General features: G+C 33.0%; 1 protein-coding gene across 1 annotated transcript in view; it reads left to right on the top strand.

Annotated features, from left to right (window-relative positions):
- Positions 1 to 20,395, top strand: part of LOC136025961 (clusterin-associated protein 1-like) — a 41,437-nt gene that overhangs the window by 10,037 nt on the left and 11,005 nt on the right. The window contains exons 2-3 of the mRNA XM_065702080.1: positions 2,465 to 2,688; positions 18,385 to 18,624. Coding sequence (XP_065558152.1) covers positions 2,465 to 2,688; positions 18,385 to 18,624 — 464 coding nt within the window. The remainder of the gene's footprint in view (positions 1 to 2,464; positions 2,689 to 18,384; positions 18,625 to 20,395) is intronic.

The raw sequence follows: 20,395 nt of genomic DNA, 5'->3' as shown, positions 1-20,395 counted from the left end.
CCTGTGACCTTGATGGTATTTGTGCCGCTCATCTTGATCCGAGGTCAGCTGAACTTCTGTCGCATCTTCAGTTATTATTTCAGATGTGCCTTTCAAGGTCTATTGTTCCCGATTCATTTTTATGTGGAAGTGTTACTACTATATTAAAGAAAGGAAAAAATCTAAATTCGTGTAATTCGTACAGGCCAATTACCGTCGCCTGTACTCTAAGTAAATTATTTGAGTATGTTCTACTCCCACATATCGATGAATTTGTTAATAATGAGGCTAACCAGTTCGGCTTCCGGTTAGGTCTGAGCTGTCAACATGCTCATCGTGTTTTAGCGCAGCTTGTTAAGGAAGCCACTCGGAATAGTAATAGTCTCTATTTTTGCACCATTGATATATCTAGAGCATTCGATAGTGTTTGCCATGCTCAGGCTTGGTATGATCATAGTCAACTTGGTGTGAATGCGTCTGTGACTCTGGTTTTGAAGTTTTGGTATTCAAATCTTTATTTAAGATTAAAGTCAGGAAATGGTGATTTTTTTGGACATATACCAGTCAGGTGTGGAGTGAGACAGGGAGGAGTTCTCTCCTCATATCTTTAATGCTTCTATCGAAAATGTTTTGTCTGGTATACGTGGTTCTTGTTTTACAGGATTCACAGACGTATCATACTTAGCTTGTGATGACGACTTGCTTTTTATTAGCCGAACTGAGGCCGGTTTAGCGCGTTCTGTCCGATCCGTTGCTGATCCATTTGCAAGAATTGGATTATTGCTAAATGTAGATAAATGTGAATTTCTTATATTTAATGGGGTTAGTTCGTCACATCCTTTGGATTGCATTTCTTTTTCCGTACCACAGGTTACTTCTTTTCGATGGCTTGGGATTTCTATTTGCAATTCTTTAAGTTCTTTTCGTTTTCAGATGATTCGGGATATTCAATTTAAGCTTAAACTGGGGTATTCTAAAATTTTTGGAAATCGTGGACATTTCCAACAAGCACTTATAAAGCTGTACTCGAGTTTCTGCAACCATTCTGTGTTATTTTGTGCTGTTTTTTATATGCTTTCTATAAAGGTGACGTAAAGAAGGTCAAGACGGATTACTATCGGTATTTAAAGTTCCTACTTTATTTACCACGAACATTTCGGAACCGAAGGTTAATTAGTAAATATCAGGCAACGAATATTGTTCTTTCAGTGGAAAAACTATAAAGAAGGTCAAGACGGATTACCATCGGTATTTGAAGTTCCTACTTTATTTACCACGATTATTTCGGAACCGAAGGTTAATTAGTAAATATCAGGCAACGAATATTGTTCTTTCAATGGAAAAACTAAGTTCAAAATTAATTGATGAAGCGCCAATCTGTCTTGGTTCTAACAATCATCTTATCCGCCTCTTTTGCTAAATTGTTTTTTTTTCTTGTATTTGTGTTATTTGTTTTTATGTTTTTTGTGTTCTTTGTGTTATTTGTAGTTTCTTTGTTTTTCTCCTTGTACTCCACTTTTTTCCTTTTTGTAAGTGGGTAAGAAATAAATTGTTATTATTTATTATTCATAAAACTGAACTAATATCTAAATAATAATAATAATTTATTTATAACCCACAAAGTACATTAAACTGTGGAGTAAACACACAAAAAAAGAAAAAACAAGACAAAAAACATAACAACATAAATATCATAGCAGCATAACGACATACAACATAAATAAATTACCTCCAATCAAAAAATGGCCAAAGAGGGTCAAAAACACCGACCATTTGCCGAGTTTTAAAACATATATCTTTAGATAAATGTTTCAGTCGCGAGGGCGCATCAACGATGTCAAATTTAGAGACGACTGTATATATATATATATATATATATATATATATATATATATATATATATATATATATATATATATATATATATATATATATTGTACCAGGAGCTGGGCGGCTTTGCCATCAGGGCCCGGAATTCGGCACGTAGCATACTTCTATATATGGATTAACGTTGTCGCTTGTCTTCTTACGCAAACAATTCAAGCCTTTTTTTGATGTCATAACGGCCAAATGGACCTTAATTTAGAAGCAGTATCTTTTTGAAATTACGGTTTTTTATGGAACCTTTAACTTTTGCCTCGACTTGTCTTTTGTCATTGTGAAAGACATATCGCCGAACATTTGTATCTTTAATTCTTCAGGTGGTGGAACAAAAACTTCTTTTTTTGCCTCTGCTTGTCTTTGGTCAATATGAAAGACGTATTGCCGAACCTTTGTTTCTTTTATTTGATCAGGTGGTGGGACAAAAGTTTCAAGTTTGGCAGCCCTTAGGCAGCAGCCCATACAAGCTTATTAAGCAATAATGGTGTGAATTCCAATTTAAATCTAGCAGAAGTGACCTGACTTTTTTTGAAGAATATGATACTTGCACAAGTCTCTTCACCTTAGAGAGCCTTTTCTGAAATTGTAATTCTAAGCCTTTCAGGTTTTCTTCAGGATTTGAAGAAATTGGGTTATCAACGCAATTTATCAGAAGAAAGTTATTGCAACTTTAACCAACCTCTTACTCAGGATATTTTGCTATGGCTTGCATCACAGTTTCCTAGAGATGACAAATTTGATTTCATCGTGAAGAACACATACAAGGATATAGAAAACATACAAGAAACAGAAAAAATTGAGCTTTTTGGCACTACTTGCAGATTTTTGGTATGTTGGTTCTCTATTATTCACCGAAATGGGTGAACCACACTGTGTCTTATATTATTTAAATTTTAGTGAATCTTCTTTTATTCTTGGTCGCCTCTTTTGTCGTAAACCAGATGTAAAATAAAATTTGTAACGGTGCCACTTTTATATATATATATATATATATATATATATACTAGCTGTTGGGGTGGCGCTTCGCGCCACCCCAACACCTAGTTGGTGGGGGCGCTTCGCGCCCCCCCCAAGCCCCCCCGCGCGCGTAAGTCGTTACGCGCCATAATAGTTACGCGCCATTGTAGTTGTGTCCCTATGTCCCACCTGTGAATATAGATATATATATATATATATGGTTTTAACTACGTAAAACTTGCGAATATACAACATTTTTTGCTGTCCCATTGTCTTTGCATATAAATAGATTGTCAGGTTATCCCCCTGTTTCCCCCGGTGTCCCCGTTGTAGTTGTGTCCCTGTGTCCCGGTCGTCATTTATATTCCCTGTGTCCCGGGTCCCGGTCATCATTTGTATCCCGGTGTCCCGGTCTGTATATACATTCGTTTTTTAGTTTTGTTTTTCTCCTTTATTTTTTTCCTTTTTTTTTCTTTTTTAGCTTATTTAGATTTTTAGATTTTTTAGTTTTTTTTATTAGTTTTTAGTTTTTATTTCTTTTTAGTTTTTTTGTCCCGGTCGTCATTTATATCCCCCTGTTTCCCCCGGTGTCCCCGTTGTAGTTGTGTCCCTGTGTCCCGGTCGTTATTTATATTCCCTGTGTCCCGGTCGTCATTTGTATCCCGGTGTACCGGTCTGTATATACATTCGTTTTTTAGTTTTGTTTTTCTCCTTTATTTTTTTCCTTTTTTTTTCTTTTTTAGTTTATTTAGATTTTTAGATTTTTTAGTTTTTTTATTAGTTTTTAGTTTTTTTTTCTTTTTAGTTTTTTTGTAGTTTTTACCTTCTTTTTAGTTTTGTTAATTTTTTTTTTTACTTGTGTCCTGGTCGTCATTTATACTCCCTGTGTCCCGGTGCTTTGTTGATTGCTAATCGAACATTCCTTTTGTCCTGGTCGCTTTCTCTTTGAGTGTCGTCATTTATTTTTTTCTTTTTTAGTTCTTTTAGTTTTTACCTTTTTTAGTTTTTTTTTAGTTTTTAGTTTTTTTAGTTTTTTACCTTTTTTTAGTTTTTTTAGTTTTTTAGCTTTTTTATTTTTTTTATTAGTTTTTAGTTTTTTTGTAGTTTTTGCCTTTTTTTTTAGTTTTTTGTCCTGGTCGCTTTCTCTTTGAGTGTCGTCATTTATTAGTTTTTTCCTTTTTTTTTTAGTTTTTTATTGGTTTTTACCTTTATTTTAGCTTATTTTTCAGTTTTTTCCTTTTTTTTAGTTTTTTTTTATTTTTTATTTTTTTTAGTTTTTTACCTTTTTTTAGTTTTTTTAGTTTTTTTAGTTTTTTAGCTTTTTTACTTTTTTTATTAGTTTTTAGTTTTTTTTTGTAGTTTTTGCCTTTTTTTAGTTTTTTCAGTTTTTTTTTTAGTTTTTTATTGGTTTTTACCTTTATAGTTTTTTTAGTTTTTTAGCTTTTTTATTTTTTTTATTAGTTTTTAGTTTTTTTTGTAGTTTTTGCCTTTTTTTAGTTTTTTCAGTTTTGACGTCACCTAATCCAGTTTTTTCAGGTGACGTCACCTGACACATCCATCCACACATCCATCCACACATCCACAGACAGACAACTTATTTTTATATATATAGATATATTGTTTTGTTGGTACAGTTCCAGAAATAACAATCAACGGATAAATCAAAAGAGAGAGAGAAAGATGAGTTTATTAATATAAATAACAAAACAAAACAAGCAAATGGCCCGAAGCAAAGCTTGTTTGGGCTTACAACCCCAATACACATACAAATAAAACAATACGAAAAAGAAGAAAAAATAAAAAGAAAAGAAAAGGAAAAGAAAAAAGAAAGAAAGAAGAAGAAAAAATCAATTACCCTGCATTTCAATCGAAACGGATTTACACTTCAAAAGAGACAAAACAAAAAGAAACCAAAACCACTTTACCAGTATCGCCAAAATCAAAACCAACATCTTGGCTCCACTTGAGGTCCAGTCAACTATCAAAACCATAAATATTAAGGCAAAATAGCTTTAATTCCCGCCGAAATTCAAAAAAACTATCCATGTTTCTCAAAGTCGTAGGTAAACAATTCCATGCATGGGGTCCTAGATGCCGAATAGAAAATTGAGATCTACGGGTAATAGCAAGCGGACGACGAATTATATCGGACTGTCTCGTAGAATGTGTATGAATATCACTTCCTAATTCAAACATACTTTTAAAACATGTTGGTAAACAATTTTGAAAATATTTATATATAAACAGGCTTCGATAAAAAATAATAAGTCCTGCTAAAGGCAAGATTTTGCATTCTATATACCTCTTTTGTACCGAGTCTTTAAAACCTACACCACATAACACTCGAAGCGCTTTATTCTGCAAAACTCGAACACGATGGAGATGAGAAGGAAATGTACTACCCCAAACATTGCAACAATATAGCAGATAAGGATGAATTAAGGAATAATATATTGTTCTTAAAATATCTCTTGGGAAAATATACTGCAACTTTCTTAAAATGCCAACATTCCTAGCGAGTTTAAGACTAATATAATCTATATGTTCTCTAAAGCTGAGACATTCATCAATTAAAACTCCTAGATATTTTGTACAATTTATTCTTAAAATACTCATATCAGCAATATTAAGTCTGTCTATCCAAGGGTAATAATTTGAGCTCCTAACATACAATAAAAAGCAAGATTTACTATAATTCAAATTTAACTTACTAAGGTTCATCCAATTTTGTACAAACTCCATACAAGAGCTAATACGACTCAACAGCTGAATTCCTGTTCGTGCAGCCACAGTTATATGAGTATCATCCGCAAAGCTGGGAACAATTACTTTTTCCCCATCACATCCAATGTCAAGATCATACGAAATCATATTAAAAGCTCTACATAAATCATTTATAAAAATTAGAAATAACAGGGGGCCAAGAACAGATCCTTGAGGTACTCCAAATTTAACACTACTAACTGAAGAAACATTATCTCCTAGTTGTACATATTGAGTTCTTTCTTTTAAAAACGAGGACAGTAATTCAAGAAATGGTCCTCTAAAACCGTAATTTTCTAATTTGGCAATGAGTATAAAATGGTCAACGCAGTCAAAAGCTTTTACAATATCAAGAAAAACAGAAGCGACTTTCATACCATTATCCAACGCATCATTCACAAAAGTTGTCAAAAATAAAACAGCATGGTCAGTAGATAAACCCTTCCGAAAACCAAATTGATTTGGATTAAAAAATGATTTACTCTCCAAAAATTCAACCATTCTTTTAACTATCAATTTTTCAAACAATCTAGATACTACTGGTAATAAAGAAATGGGCCTATAGTTTCCTAGTACATTTTTATCTCCACCTTTATAGACAGGAATAACTTTTGCAATTTTAAAACAACTTGGAAACACTCCAGTCCTTAAACATTCATTAAATAAATACACTAAATAACCGGAAATAACAGGGTAAATATACTTTAAAGTTTTAACTGTTACAAAATCAGAGCCTGAAGCTCCAATTTTTAATTTTTTCAATGTTTCAGTAAGCTCAGGAGCGTTGATTGGCTTCAAATATGCTGAAACATCACTTGCATTCGATAAATATTTCTTAAAACTACCTTCATGCTCAGAAATAACTATACTTTGGACCAAATCCTTTCCCACATCAGTAAAATGACGGCATATTCTATCAGCAGTTGTACTATCATTATGTATACCGTCAGGAAATATACCATCATTATTAGGACTTACGACGGATTTTATAATTTGCCATGTTTTCCTAGGGTTACCTTCACAAGACTTAAATTTATTACAATAATATTCAGCTTTGGCCTTACGAAGTAGTGCATTTAACTGGTTACTATAAATCTTGTATTCTGTTTTATCACTTACACTATTACTAGCCGCACACATTTTGAACAAATATCTTCTTCTAATAATAGCCTTTAGAAGAGCTCGGGTGATCCATGGTTTCTTTGGAGTTTCTCTACGACGAGTTGCATTTTTACAAATACTACAATCAATCAATAAACTATTTATAATTGAATACCAGTTTTGAAACTTAGCATTAATATCTAGTTCATTACTATTTAAAAATTCAAAATTACATTTCTCTAACATTACTTTATAAAGAATGAGCACATTATTATCAATGATCACTTTTTTATATCTATTTTGTGAATTTGAGTTAAGCCTAGTACCTTTACTAAAAAAATTTTGAACACTCAAAAATTTCCCAAAATGGTCAGATACTTCATTTATTATCACACTTGCATTATAGTAACTGACATTAGCAAAAATATTATCAATCAACGATGCTGAATTCATAGTAACCCTAGTTGGGACTGTAATCGTAGGCTTCAACCCATAACTCAGCATAATATTTAAAAACTGGCTAACTTCTGTATTAATAAACAAATTCATTAGGTCAATATTGAAATCACCACACACAAATATAGGTAAGTTTCTACTCCTAATCATGTCCAACTGTTCTTCTAGTAACATAAAAAATTCATTAATATTGCTCGACGGAGGTCTATAAACAACAACCAAATAAAACACCTTGGATTTCTTGCTAACCTCTAATACCAAGCTCTCAAATACCATTTCTCTATTAACCCTTAAATCATCTCTTTCTATAGCTAGCAAGTCTTTTCTAATGTAAGCACCCAGTCCACCATGCTGACGAGTCTCCCTATTCTTAAGACACAATCGATAATTACCTATTTCTAATAAACTAGAATTATGATTCTGTAACCAAGTTTCAGTTAGAGCTAATATTTGAATTCCAGAAAACATACATAGTTCATTGTTACACTGCTTTGCAGTCCCCGACAATTCAAGTGGAAAACCGTAAGAGAGTCATTAGGCATCGAATCAGAAATATCAACCGGGCTAATATAGCGTACTGCTATTTTACTTTCCTCTACAACAAAATCATCAATCCCTCTACTTTCATCTATTATCTCCAAATGGGCCAAATTAAGTGGACTATTCTCAAGTGGACGCAATCTGTCAAAATCTACAACCATTTTCAAAATCATTTAAACGGTACTGGTCAAGTGAGAAAAAATCATCATAACTATCCAATATTATTCTTCTCAGTAAATCCCGGGACGAATGAAAGTTAAAAGAGCCCTTAATAACTTCCTTTAAAAAACGGAAATAAATATAACCAACAATAACATGACTGAAATAACTATCCTTAACACAAGCAATAAGTGAATTAAAAGAAAATAGATTAAGAAAATATACAAACAGAAAAAAGATACAAGCAATACTTTTCCTTTCCAATATCGGCCAAGGAAGGAATGAATTGCAAACTAACATAATTCTCAATATTTATTTACCGGATACCTACACAATATACACACACAAATGCACCACACACTCACACTAAAAGGGGGAAAAAAGGGAAATTATTTACTTTTCTCTTTGACATAAATTAATCTTGACAACAAAAACAACATCTACAAACATACATTTAAAAGAAAAAAAATATAAGCAAAGGGAAAAAGAAAAAAGAAAAAAAACACAAAACAAAAACAAAAAAAACATTTACATGGACATACAACATAATTATAATTTCACTGTGGAACACCTCCTAAACACATTGGTTGGCTTATTTCGGGAATTAATTGGTCACATTGATAAACAGCTTTCACTCCATTTGCTCTTTCGACACGAATAACTGGCGGAACGGAATTTGAAACCCAAGACGATATACCCAGTGCAGTCAATTTATCCTTCATTGCAAATAACTTTTTCCTAGCAACACGAATAGAAATAGGTGCATCATCACTCAAATGAATGAGTTGTAATACAACTCAAAAGAGTTGTAATATCTACAGACGACTCCTCAAATGAAGTCGGAAAAATTTCCAGAGTAACACTAGGTGAAAAATGGATGACATCTCAAATTCTGATTGTATTTTTGAGCTCCTTATAGCATTTAAATATAACTGGTAATGTAAAGCTTTAAGGGGCCAGGCTCTGCTAACTAGAAAGAAAATTATCAAAAACCACAACAAGGTTTCATAAAATTAATACGTTTAAAGGTTTAAACAAAAATCATCATTGCAAATTTTCCAAAATTCAACGGAAAAAAATGTGAATATTATACGAATAACTATATGCAATAGAAAGATACATTATAAATTTCTTGGACAGTACGTGGCAAAATAAAATGAAAATCACGTTTTAATCTCCAGAGACGTATAGGATTTTTTTTTGTTCCTTAGCATTTATTCAAAATATAAGAATCTGGTGGGGTATTTTCTATAGACACTAAGTAAAATATAATCTTAATGAAAGTTTTCACTATGCTACTAATAGTCGTCTTTATTGAAATAGAGTAAAAATGCTAAAACAAACAAAAAAGAAAAGAATCTAATTCACTAAAATAATGTTTGATAAAACAACGTAGAAACCATAAAGTATTAAAACAAATTGGACAGAGCTTTGTCATTTCCTCACAAAAGCTCAGCTAGGATTGAAGATCCCTTATGAGGCAATAAAGCTAAGGCAATTACGATGGTTTTTACGGCACTTGGTACTTACTAAGCGACAAATGGCGATCATAAATTCGGTTGGTCTGTCGCTCACGGTTTTGCTAGTTTAGGCACTTCCAGATAAGCTAGGACGATGAAATTTGGCATACGTATCAGGGACCAGACCAGATTAAATTACAAATAGTCATTTCCCCGATTCGACTATCTGGGGGATGGGGGGATGGGGAGACGGTTAAAAATATTAACCATAATATAATATGATATATAATATGAGTTAATATTATTTAAATATTAACTCAGTTAATATTAACTGGAAAAATTAGAAATAATGAGGTATTTTTAACTTACGAACGGGAGATCGGTTCTTATCGAAATTTGATTTTAGAAGGATATCGTATCTCAGAGCTCTTATTTCAAATCCCGACTGGATCCAGTGACCATTGGGGGGGGGGGTATTGGAGGGAGAAACCAAAAATCTTGGAAAACATTTAGAGTGGAGGGATCGGGATGAAACTTGGTGGGGGAAAATAAGCACAAGTCTTAGATACGTGACTGACATAACCGGAGCGGATCCTCCCTTTTTGGGGGAGGTGGGGGGAGGATTAACTTTGAAAAATTAGAAAAAATGAGGTATTTTTAACTTACGAAGCAGTGATCAGATCTTAATAAAATTTCCTATTTAGAAGGACCTCGTACCTCAGATCTCTTAATTTAAATACCGACTGGATCCAGTTTCATTGGGCGGAGTCGGGGGGGGGGGCTCGGAAATCTTGGAAAAGGCTTAGAGTGGAGAGATCAGGATGGAACTTACTGGGAAAAATAAGCACAAGTCCAAGATACGTGACTGACATAACCGGACCGGATCCGCTCTCTTTGGGGGAGTTTGGGGGAGGGGTAATTTGGAAAAGTTAGAAAAATGAGGAAAAATTGAGCAAAAAAACGGGTCTAATTTTGACAAAGCAGTGAACAAAAATAAAATATAAAAACTTCACTTTAACTAAAAAAAATTAAAATACTACGAATATTTCGGCCTCACGTCCGGGAGCCTTTCTCAACGGGGAAAAAAAAATTAAAACCGACAATTTAAGACTTTCTTAAGACGTCACAAACACACGAAAACCACGACGACTAAAACACAACGAGATATATATATATATATATATACGTATGATTTCCAACAAATTATATCAATTTTCAAAAATTCTTTTGAACATGTTTAAAGGTTATTAAGGGAAAGATTAAACCAAAAATTTTTGCAATTAAAAAGGGAACATGAGAGACCTAAACATTTTAGGGAACATGAGAGACCTAAACATTTTAGGGAACATGAATATAAACCTAAACATTTCCCAGGGCCAGGTGTGATTAATTTAAGCAAATAGGAGTTAACCAAAGAACAAAAGGAAATCATTGAAAAAGGTATAAAATTTGGACTAAAACCTAAGAAAGTACCGGTAGAAGAAATAATTTCAAAGATTGAGACAGAGATTCATGTATTTTCAAAAGATGTTAATAATGTAGATGATTTAAGACTGGGAGTAGTTAATACTTTAAAAAGATTTTGGCAATTTTCAAGAAAACCTTAAGAACAAAGATACAAAAATTTTGAAAGATTAAAAAAAAAAGATGATTCTCTAATAATAACGAAAGCTGATAAGAGCATTACGGTAGTAATCCTAGAAAAAGATGATTATGATAGTAAAAGAGAAACAATTCTAAAGGATATTTCAACGTACAGAAAACTTAACTCAGACCCAACTGAATCTTATGATGCAAAATTAAGAAAGGACTTAGAAGGCCAAAAATAATCGAAGTATCACACCACAGATGTATTATAAGTTCTTTCCGAGGTGATCAGTTAGCCCAAGAATGTATGGTTTACCAAAAATACATAAAACAGGCATTCCTCTAAGACCTATAGTATCAACAAGGAACTCACCAACAGAAAAAATTGAAAAATGGGTAGCAATGAAGCTTAAACCTTTATTATATCTCCAAAAGTCGTATATAAAAAACTCAGAATTTTTAAAAAATAAACTTAAAAATATTGAAGCATGAAATGTATCTAGACTTTTTAGTTTTGATATAAAATCAATGTATGCGTATATACCTTTCGATAAATCTGTATTTGTTTTATCCAAAAAAACTTGATATACATAAAAATGATATAGAATATCTGCAAGTATCGAGATTGAAACTATTTTAAATTTAATTAAAATAACTAGCAGGTATACTAATTATTTAAAATTTAGAGATAATTTTTACCATCAAGTTAAAAAATTAGCAATGGGAGGACCCTTAAGTCCACTGTTAGCAAAGATTTATGTAGAGTATGTAAAAACTTTAGCTATTGATACATATTTCTTAAAACCTAAATTTTGGGGCAGATATATGGATGATATTTTAGTTATTTGGAACTATGGGGAATCGCAAATTGAAGGTTTTCCGGAACATTTAAATAATTTGGGAGGGGAATTAGTTTTTACAATTGAAAATGAAACAGAGAATAAGTTACCGTTTCTGGATATTTGGATCCATAGAAATAGTAATGAGCTAGCTTTTTCAGTTTACCCTAAAACGACTAATAACAACCGTTATTTACCTTTCGCATCAAATCTCCCAAATCCATGTAAAAAGGGGGGTAGGTATTTCTTCAGTTGATAGAGTGTTAAAATTAGCTTCGCCAGAATACATGAGTAGTGAATTAATTTTTATTAAGGATATTCTAGTAGGAAATGGATATCCCGAAAATATGATTTCTCAAATAATTGAAAAAAGGAAAAAGAAGTTAATGGAACCTGTAATATTAGAAGAAAATGGGTCAACCCAAAAAACAAATTACATAACTTCGCCTCATATCCCAATGTTGTCACAAAAATTAAGGAGAGAATTAAAAAACATAATATAAAAACAGCTTTTAAGTCAGGACATACTATAAGCTCATGGCTAAATAATGGAAAAGATAAAGTTCCAAGAAATATACAGAAGAGGGTATACAAAATTCCATGCCCTTGTGGTAAATTTTATGCAGGTAGAACACATCAGAATTTACAAAATAGGCTACAGCAACACAAAAATGCGATATACAGACATACAAAAATGCGCAAAAATGCGATAATTTTCCTCATCGCAATATTTTATTTGATCAAACAAAAATTGTTGATAAGTCTTTAGGACTTTTACAAAGTTCCAGAGAAATTATAGAAATAAAAAAGATTATCTATGGGGTCATTAGTATTAATAGAGATGAAGGGGATTTTAAGATAAATTCAATTTATAATAGTTTAATTAAAGACTAGTTAAAAACTTCGACCAATATTGATTTACATAATTGTCCCGAAACAAGTGATAACCTTGCGAACGAAAGTCAAAGCAAGGTCAATGCTGTGAGAAGTCAACGGACTTCAGCTAAACTATCAAATGAAAAAATCCATTCAATTTATAATTCATAACCATGTTTGATTAACCTGTAAGATTCTTTTTGGATCTGGGGTTGGGTGACCTTCTTTTGTTTTGTTCATGTAAATATAATTTTCAGTTTTAATAGATTCCCATTTATACACCGATTGTTGCAGAGGAAAGGAACCCATGGTTTCATTATAAACATTTGCTCAAGTTTTGTTCTAAAGTTATTACTATCAGTTCTGGTAGTTTTGTTTTATAATGTGAGTTGTTCTTACTTATTTTATTGTTTATACTTATATATATTTTTTTTCTCGTAGTGTTTTAGTTGTCGTGGTTTTTTTGTGATGTCTTAAAAAAGTCTTAAATTGTCGGTTGTATTTTTTTTCCCGTTGAGAAAGGGTCCTGGAAGTGGGGCCGATATATTCGGAGTATTTTTATTTTTTAGTTAAAATGTAGTTTTTATATTTTATTTTTGTTCACTGCTTTTTCGAAATTAAATCTGTTTTTTTCTTTGCTCAATTTTTCGTAAATGGAAAAGCAGTGTGGTCTTGGAAATTATTTAAGAAAAAATGAGGTATTTGTAAATAATTACAAATACAATGCCACACCGAATGTGGCAGAGGAAAGTTTCATTATATACAATTGCTTTAGTTTTATTTTAAAGTTATTACCGTCAGTACAGGAGTTTTGTTTTATAATATTCCCATTTATACACCGAATGTGGCAGAGGAAAGTTTCATTATATACAATTGCTTTAGTTTTATTCTAAAGATATCACCGTCAGTGCAGGAGTTTTGTTTTATAATATTCCCATTTATACACCGGATGTGGCAGAGGAAAGTTTCATTATATACAATTGTTTTAGTATTATTCTAAAGTTATTACCGTCAGTGCAGGAGTTTTTTTTATAATGTGAATTTGTTTCTTATTTATTTTATTGTTTATATTTTTTGTGGTGTTTTATTTGTCGTGGTATTTTATTTATGATGTCTTTAAAAAAAGTCTTAAATTGTCGGTTTGTAATTTTTTCCGCTGAGAAAGGCTCCCGGACGTAGGGCCGAAATATTCGGAGTATTTTTATTTTTTTTTATTTTTTTAGTTTTTCGTAGATATTTGTAACTTACGAACGGGTGATAAGATCTTAATGAAATTTGATATCTAGATGGATCTTGTGCTTCAGAGCTCTTATTTTAAATCCTGACCAGATCCGGTGACATTGGGACAGTTGGAGGGGGAAACTGGAAATCTTGGAAAACGTAAAAAGTGAAGTATCTTTATCTTACGAATCGGGTGATCGGATCTTAATGAAACTTGATATCTAAAAATATCATATGTCTCCTATGCTCCATTTTTATATTGAATCGGATCTGGGAACATGGGGATTGGAAGGGGGAAAGAAAAATCTTGGAAACCGGGAATCTTGGAAAACCCTTAGAGTGGAGAGATCGTAATGAAACTTGATGGGAAGAATAAGCACAAGTTCTAGATACGTAATTGACATAATTATAACGAATCCGCTCTCTTTAGGTGAGTTGGGGGGGGGGTTGTTAATTGGGAAAAATTAAAAAAAATTGAGGTATTTTTAACTTGAGAATGGGTGACCAGATCTTGATGAAATTTGATATTTAGAAGGAACTTATGTCTCAGAGCTCTTATTTTAAATCCCGACAGGATCTGGTGATATTAGGGGGAGTTGGAGGGGGAAACCGGAAATCTTGGAAAACGCTTAGAGTGGAGAGATCGGGATGAAATTTGGTGGGTAGAATAAGCAAATGCCGTAGATACGTGATTGAAGCAACTGGACTGGAGCCACTCTGTTTGGGAGAGTTAGGGGGAGGTTCAGTGTTTTGGTGAGTATGGTGCTTCTGGACATGCTAGGATGATGAAAATTGGTAGGCGTGTCAGGGACCTGCACAAACTGACTTGATAGACTCGTTTTCCCTAATTCGACCATCTGGAGGGCTGAAGGGAGAGAAAAAATTAGAAAAAATGAGGTACTTTTAACTTACGAATGGGTGATTGGATCTTAATGAATTTATATATTTAGAAGGACCTCGTGTCTCAGAGCTCTTATTTGAAATCCCGACCGCCATTAAGCCTCTGGTTGTTCTTTTAAATCAGTCTATTGATTTAAAAGGAAAATTTACTAGAGCTCGTGCCATATGAGCTCTTGGCTTTTGGTGACAAGTGCCACATGAGCTCTTAGCTCTTGTTGTTTCATTGTTGTTTTGTCGAAGAGGAGTTTCTGAGTAAGCTACATTCTTACACAAGGCTTCCATGACGTCTTTAAAGTTAATAAAGTTTCCATGAAGTTTCATACTATAATGTTTGTCCCTTTCACCCAAGATTTTCACTTTTTGGACAGTACAGAAATGTTCTGTAGCAAACAGTTTGAATTAGCAAGCAAAAAGTCGAGAAAACGACCCTCTTACGCTTCCTCCCCCCTTTTAATAAGTTGGTCTCATAGTAAAAAGGGCCTTTAGTCTAATCCTTACTTTTACCAAACAAAGATTTAAACAAGTACTATATTTTAAATAAATAAAAAAACAGTTGTTTCAACTCAGAAATTATTCCATAGATGAGTGGAGCTGCCCCTTCCTCAACTCTCGCTCTTTACGCTGAAGTCTTGAAGTCCTTCAGAAATGTATCTCATTCAAATTAACTATTCCTTGTATTTTAAAGAATTAAAGAATTGCGACAAAAAGTCTAACTTTAAAAAGTCGAAAGATTTTTAAAAGTCTAAAGAGGAAGGGTTGAAAAAGGGGCAGTTCCACGCTTATTCGGAACAATTTCTGTTGGTTTTAAATTTCAATATTCCTTATTACTTTCAATTGGAAAAAACTTCACATTTTTATATTAGTTTCTGATCGTTTCTCAATCATGTTGGGAAATCTCTGCCGTCACCTCCCTCCGAGTAAAATTTCCCCTGGAAAATTTACTCCAGAAACTCTAATCCTCAAGGACAATTCTCCATGTGGAAAATCCCTTCCCCACCTACATAAAATACCCCCTAAAACATTTCAATAACGAATACCAAATGTGAACAATGGGCAAACTGCATAACTTACAGGCTTTTCCCAAGGACTATGGACGGTCATATCATTCCTAAAAGCATAGCTATTGGACCTTTCAACTATTCTAAATCAAACACCTATCTCAAAATTTTTATCAGAAGTCTTTGGGAAAAGGGGCCATGAGAGGGGGGCTAGTCAACTATTTTGGTCACTAAAAAGGACCCTGTAACTTTTTATTTCCGATCAAATGAGCCTTCTCTGTCTTCTAGGATCAACGGTTCGATTCTTTTGCCACTGGGGCAAAATAAAAACACGTATCAATGACCTTTCTTCTTTCAAAAAAAAAAAAAAAAAAAATGTAAAGCTCCTAGATTGCACCTAGAAAGCTCCTAGACTTTTGCACCTAGATGTTTATAATTAAAACTGGACAAGCAATTGTTTAGTAAATAACTACCGCCATTAAATGTGCTTATGCGTTTGTAGTGTCTAATCGCTGACGCAACTCCAGGAAATCTCTTGCGTCGATTTATTGTTCAGTGTAGCCCTGCATAACCTACCTAGCCAGTGCATCCCACATGATGTCATTGAGAGACACTGAAAAAATCAAAAAGTACTACCATAAACATGCAAAATTTTTACTGTATATACCCAAGCGTTATAAGAATTCCTGCGTTGAAAAATATGGCCTTAAAGAGCCATCTAAACAATGTTCTAGCATTCGAAATAACTCAGTGCTAAAAGTTATATTAGATAGATGACGTTTCTCACCTGCGTTTATTGGTGTGTCGTGAATTACAATGAGTGTTGTTTCTTTGTCTTTTTAGAAGCTGGTTTTCTTTTTCTTTTTTTTTTTGTAGTGCTCCACTATAATCTATTTTTTGTGGATGGTGGGTGAATAAATGTTATTGTTATTATTACTATTATTATAGGATTTTGAGACCACTACAGTAGAGTTCTCTGATATGTTGGATCTGATGGTGTTATTTTCATTAAGACCGATCGACTTTTTGGGGTATTTTAGCCCTTTTTGGAATTTTGAGCAAATTTTGCAGGTGCAAAGCTTTTGAGAGTTAATATTAAACTTAACGAACTTTATATATTTGGAATCAGTATAAAAGCTAAATTCTTTTGATGCATCTATCAATATTAAAATGTGGTTTTTAAAAATTTCGGTTACTATTGAGCCAAGTCACTAACTATTTACAACTTGGTACCACAAATTGTTTGATATAGACACATACTAATTTTATATATATGTCCTTTGTTTGAAATGTCTTCAGAGGTCTTCTGCTATTGGCTTTGTTTATTTTCTTGAAAAAGTTAAATAAAGCTTAACTTTCTTTCTGACTGCAATAGAGTCAACAATGTCTTTTGAGGAACACGGTTTATTAACTTTGCGGAGAAATTTACTAATGCCGTGGAGTCCATTCATTAGTGGCACAGTAGAAGTAACGCAGAGCAGCGAAAAGTTCTATACTCTCCGTTGAAAATTTTTGAAACATCTAAAACCACACAAGCTAAACTATTCTTCACGACATAGCCTTCGCGCACGCGCAATGACAAATCGTTCCGTTGGAAAACCATGTAGCAACTGAAAGTATAGCTCTGACGGTCTCGGAACTTCCCAAATTCCGTGCTAGTAAATGTGTCTCATATTTGGAGAAACATTTCGCTGCTGGTATATACTTGTACTGTGATTAGTGACTTCTTTGTTTTAGCATTTGCATCATATTTTGCTGAAGTCAGCTATTTTTCATAAGGCCAAAATAGTTCCTTAGGTGTATTTTAATCACTGTCTTCAGAAAATTCCTCATTGACTTCTTACATTTTGGATGATGGAAAAACAGTGTGGTTTTTGTCCGTATTTAGCAACTTTTGGCCAATTACTTGTAAGTGTATCATGCAGCAAAGAAAAGCAAATTTATGAATTTAACCCTGATTTATAAAAGCCTTCAAACGAAAAAGAATAATGATAAACATCATGAGATTATAAAATCATAAAGTAACCTTCTAGTCATCAAATTCATCAATCGTTAAAATTTGTGGTTCTATGACGAAGTCATACCATCTTTTCGATTTATTAGTTTACTTTTTCACATGACGTGAAATATTTAAGGTGTTACCAGTTGAGGTATGATTTGACGCCTAAATTATTAAGGTGTCAATATTCCAGTTAAAATGTTAACTAATATACAATAACTAACGCATGAAACTACATACGCTCTCATTCTAGTTTTTTTTTTTTTTTTTTTTTTTTTTTTTTTTTTTTTTTTTTTTTTTTTTTTTTTTTTTTTTTTTTTTTACTTCGAGGATTCAAAATTTTCCTCTCAGTTTTATCCAATGGTGGAAATTCACGGATATTAGGGAGGAGGGTTTATGTTTCAAATTTAAATGGGGCATTTTTATAACTTTGTCAATGAAAATACCAGAAAAGAATATTTTTCAATAAAAGTACCACAAAAGGTATTTCTCAGAATCTAGGGAAAGGGGGGGGGGAGTACCCTCTCTAGTAAAGGTCAAATGAAGAAATGTTTTAAGTATCATCAATTTTCACCGAAAATATTTAATGCTAATACTAACATGAAATAAACAAATACTAATAATTTCTTTCAGAACTACTTTCTTTCAATGCAAATTTTGTCTTTCAGAGCGAACAAACGAAAGAAAAAATTGACCCAGTTGGAGTTTTCAAGGCTGATATTTCTGCTGTACGTGAACTTTCAAAGGTTACAAGATATCTTTTGAAGTCCATGGATATCTCAACGCTACAGGAGGAACATGCCGATTTTCATTTCGACGGTGCTGCTGAGATGCGCTCCTTAATAACGGACATTACTGGCAAGAGTGTCGAAATTTTCACTCTTCTCGATAGTGAAAGGGATCTGCAGGTTAGTTTGTATTTATTTGTTTTATATTTGTTTTTTCTATTTTTCCTATTTCCAACGGGCTCTACCCCGTGTTGATAATGCTAGTGTATCTCGTCGCTTCCATCTATTAATTTTTATGGACGGGGCGCGTGGTAACAGCAAAAATGCACGGAATCTATTGAACACCAAAAATAAAATTTTGATAGAATTTTGGCTATTTACAGAAATATCTTGATTGTAGTGGTCGGGGGGGGGGGGGTAGTTGATCGCTAGCGCCCGATCATGCGTACGCAAGATTCAAATAAAACGCACCATTTCTTATCATAAAAAGCGTAAAGAAACATTCAGTAGCGCATTCTATCAGCGTAAATAATAGCAGTGGTGGATAAGCGTGCAGAGGGCCTCTGACCCCCCAATATTTGTTCTATGTTTCGAAACACAACTTTTCGTGGAGTATTTTCATTGAAATATGCCAATATTTGGTATCTTCATTGAAAAACTGATAAAACAACACATTTACCCCTTAGATATCGAAAAATACATTCCCCTCTCCTTAAAGAAAGACCTTAATGTCCTGTTTTAAACTGACATTATGTCATCATTTTTCTTACAGCCTTATATTTGCGTAGACCTGGAGGTGCTTTAAAAAGTTAGTCAACGCCTTGCACAATTTCATTGAGTGTAGTGACGTCCTGTAAAACTGTTAAAAAGTCTATGATAAATCTTCTAATTAATTCCCTTACTCAATTTATCATTGACATTCTGGTATGTACAAATGTTTTTGTTTTGCTTGTTCTGTTCGGCACTATGAATAGATTTTGTGGTGTAGTTTAAATTTTCAGGTTTTCCTTCTATTCCTATGTTTTTGTTTTACTTTATTTTGTTTGTATTTTAGCTTATGAATATACTGTTGCTAGCTCAGTCAAGATTAGATGAAACTGCGCAAAAGACGCATAGCCTCGGTTTGGCAATACCGATTGAGTCTTGGTACAGTGTCAAAATCTCCAGCAACCCTGACAGCAACTATACCACTTTGGTGTCCACTTTGGGGTTGTTGATCCCTAGCGCCCGATCACAAGATTCAAATAAAACGCACCATTTTTTTATCATAAAAAGTGTAAAGAAACATTCAGCAACCAATTATATCAACGTAAATTATATCAGTGGTGGAGAAGCGTGCGGAGGGCCTGTATCCCCTAATATGTTTTCTATATTTTGAAACATACCTTATCGGGGGGTATTTTCATTGAAATATGCCAATTTTTGGTAACTTCATTGGAAAACTGATAAAACAACACATTTACCACCCTAAATATTGAAAATACATTTCCCCCTCATTAAACTTTCGTCAATTGACGTAATTCAGCAATAGTATAGCAAATACAGGGTTCAACTTATGATTGAAAGAGCTTCCTGAAAAACTATTAGACCAAGAAATACCTTAAAGTTCTGTCTTAAGCTGATATAATGTATTCATTTTTCTTATAGCCTTATATTTGCGTAGATCTACAGGGGCTTCAAAAATTTAGTCAACGCCTCGCACATTGAGCGTGGTGACGTCTTGTAAAACTATTAAGAAGTATGTGATAAATCTTCTAATTAATGCCCTTACTCAATTTAATATCAATATTCTGGTATGTACTCATCTTTTGTTTTTCTTGTTCTGTTCGGCACTCTGAATAGCTTTTGTGTTGTAGTTCAAATTTTCAGGTTTTCTTTCTATTTTATATTTAATTTTTTCTATCCTAATGTATGTTTCTGTTTTACTTTATTTTATTTGCATTTTAGTTCA

This window comes from Artemia franciscana, chromosome 4, assembly GCF_032884065.1.
Source record: "Artemia franciscana chromosome 4, ASM3288406v1, whole genome shotgun sequence".
NCBI classification, from domain to species: domain Eukaryota; kingdom Metazoa; phylum Arthropoda; class Branchiopoda; order Anostraca; family Artemiidae; genus Artemia; species Artemia franciscana.
Note: the sequence above shows the minus strand (reverse complement) of the source record. Positions and strands in the feature narration are given on the sequence as shown.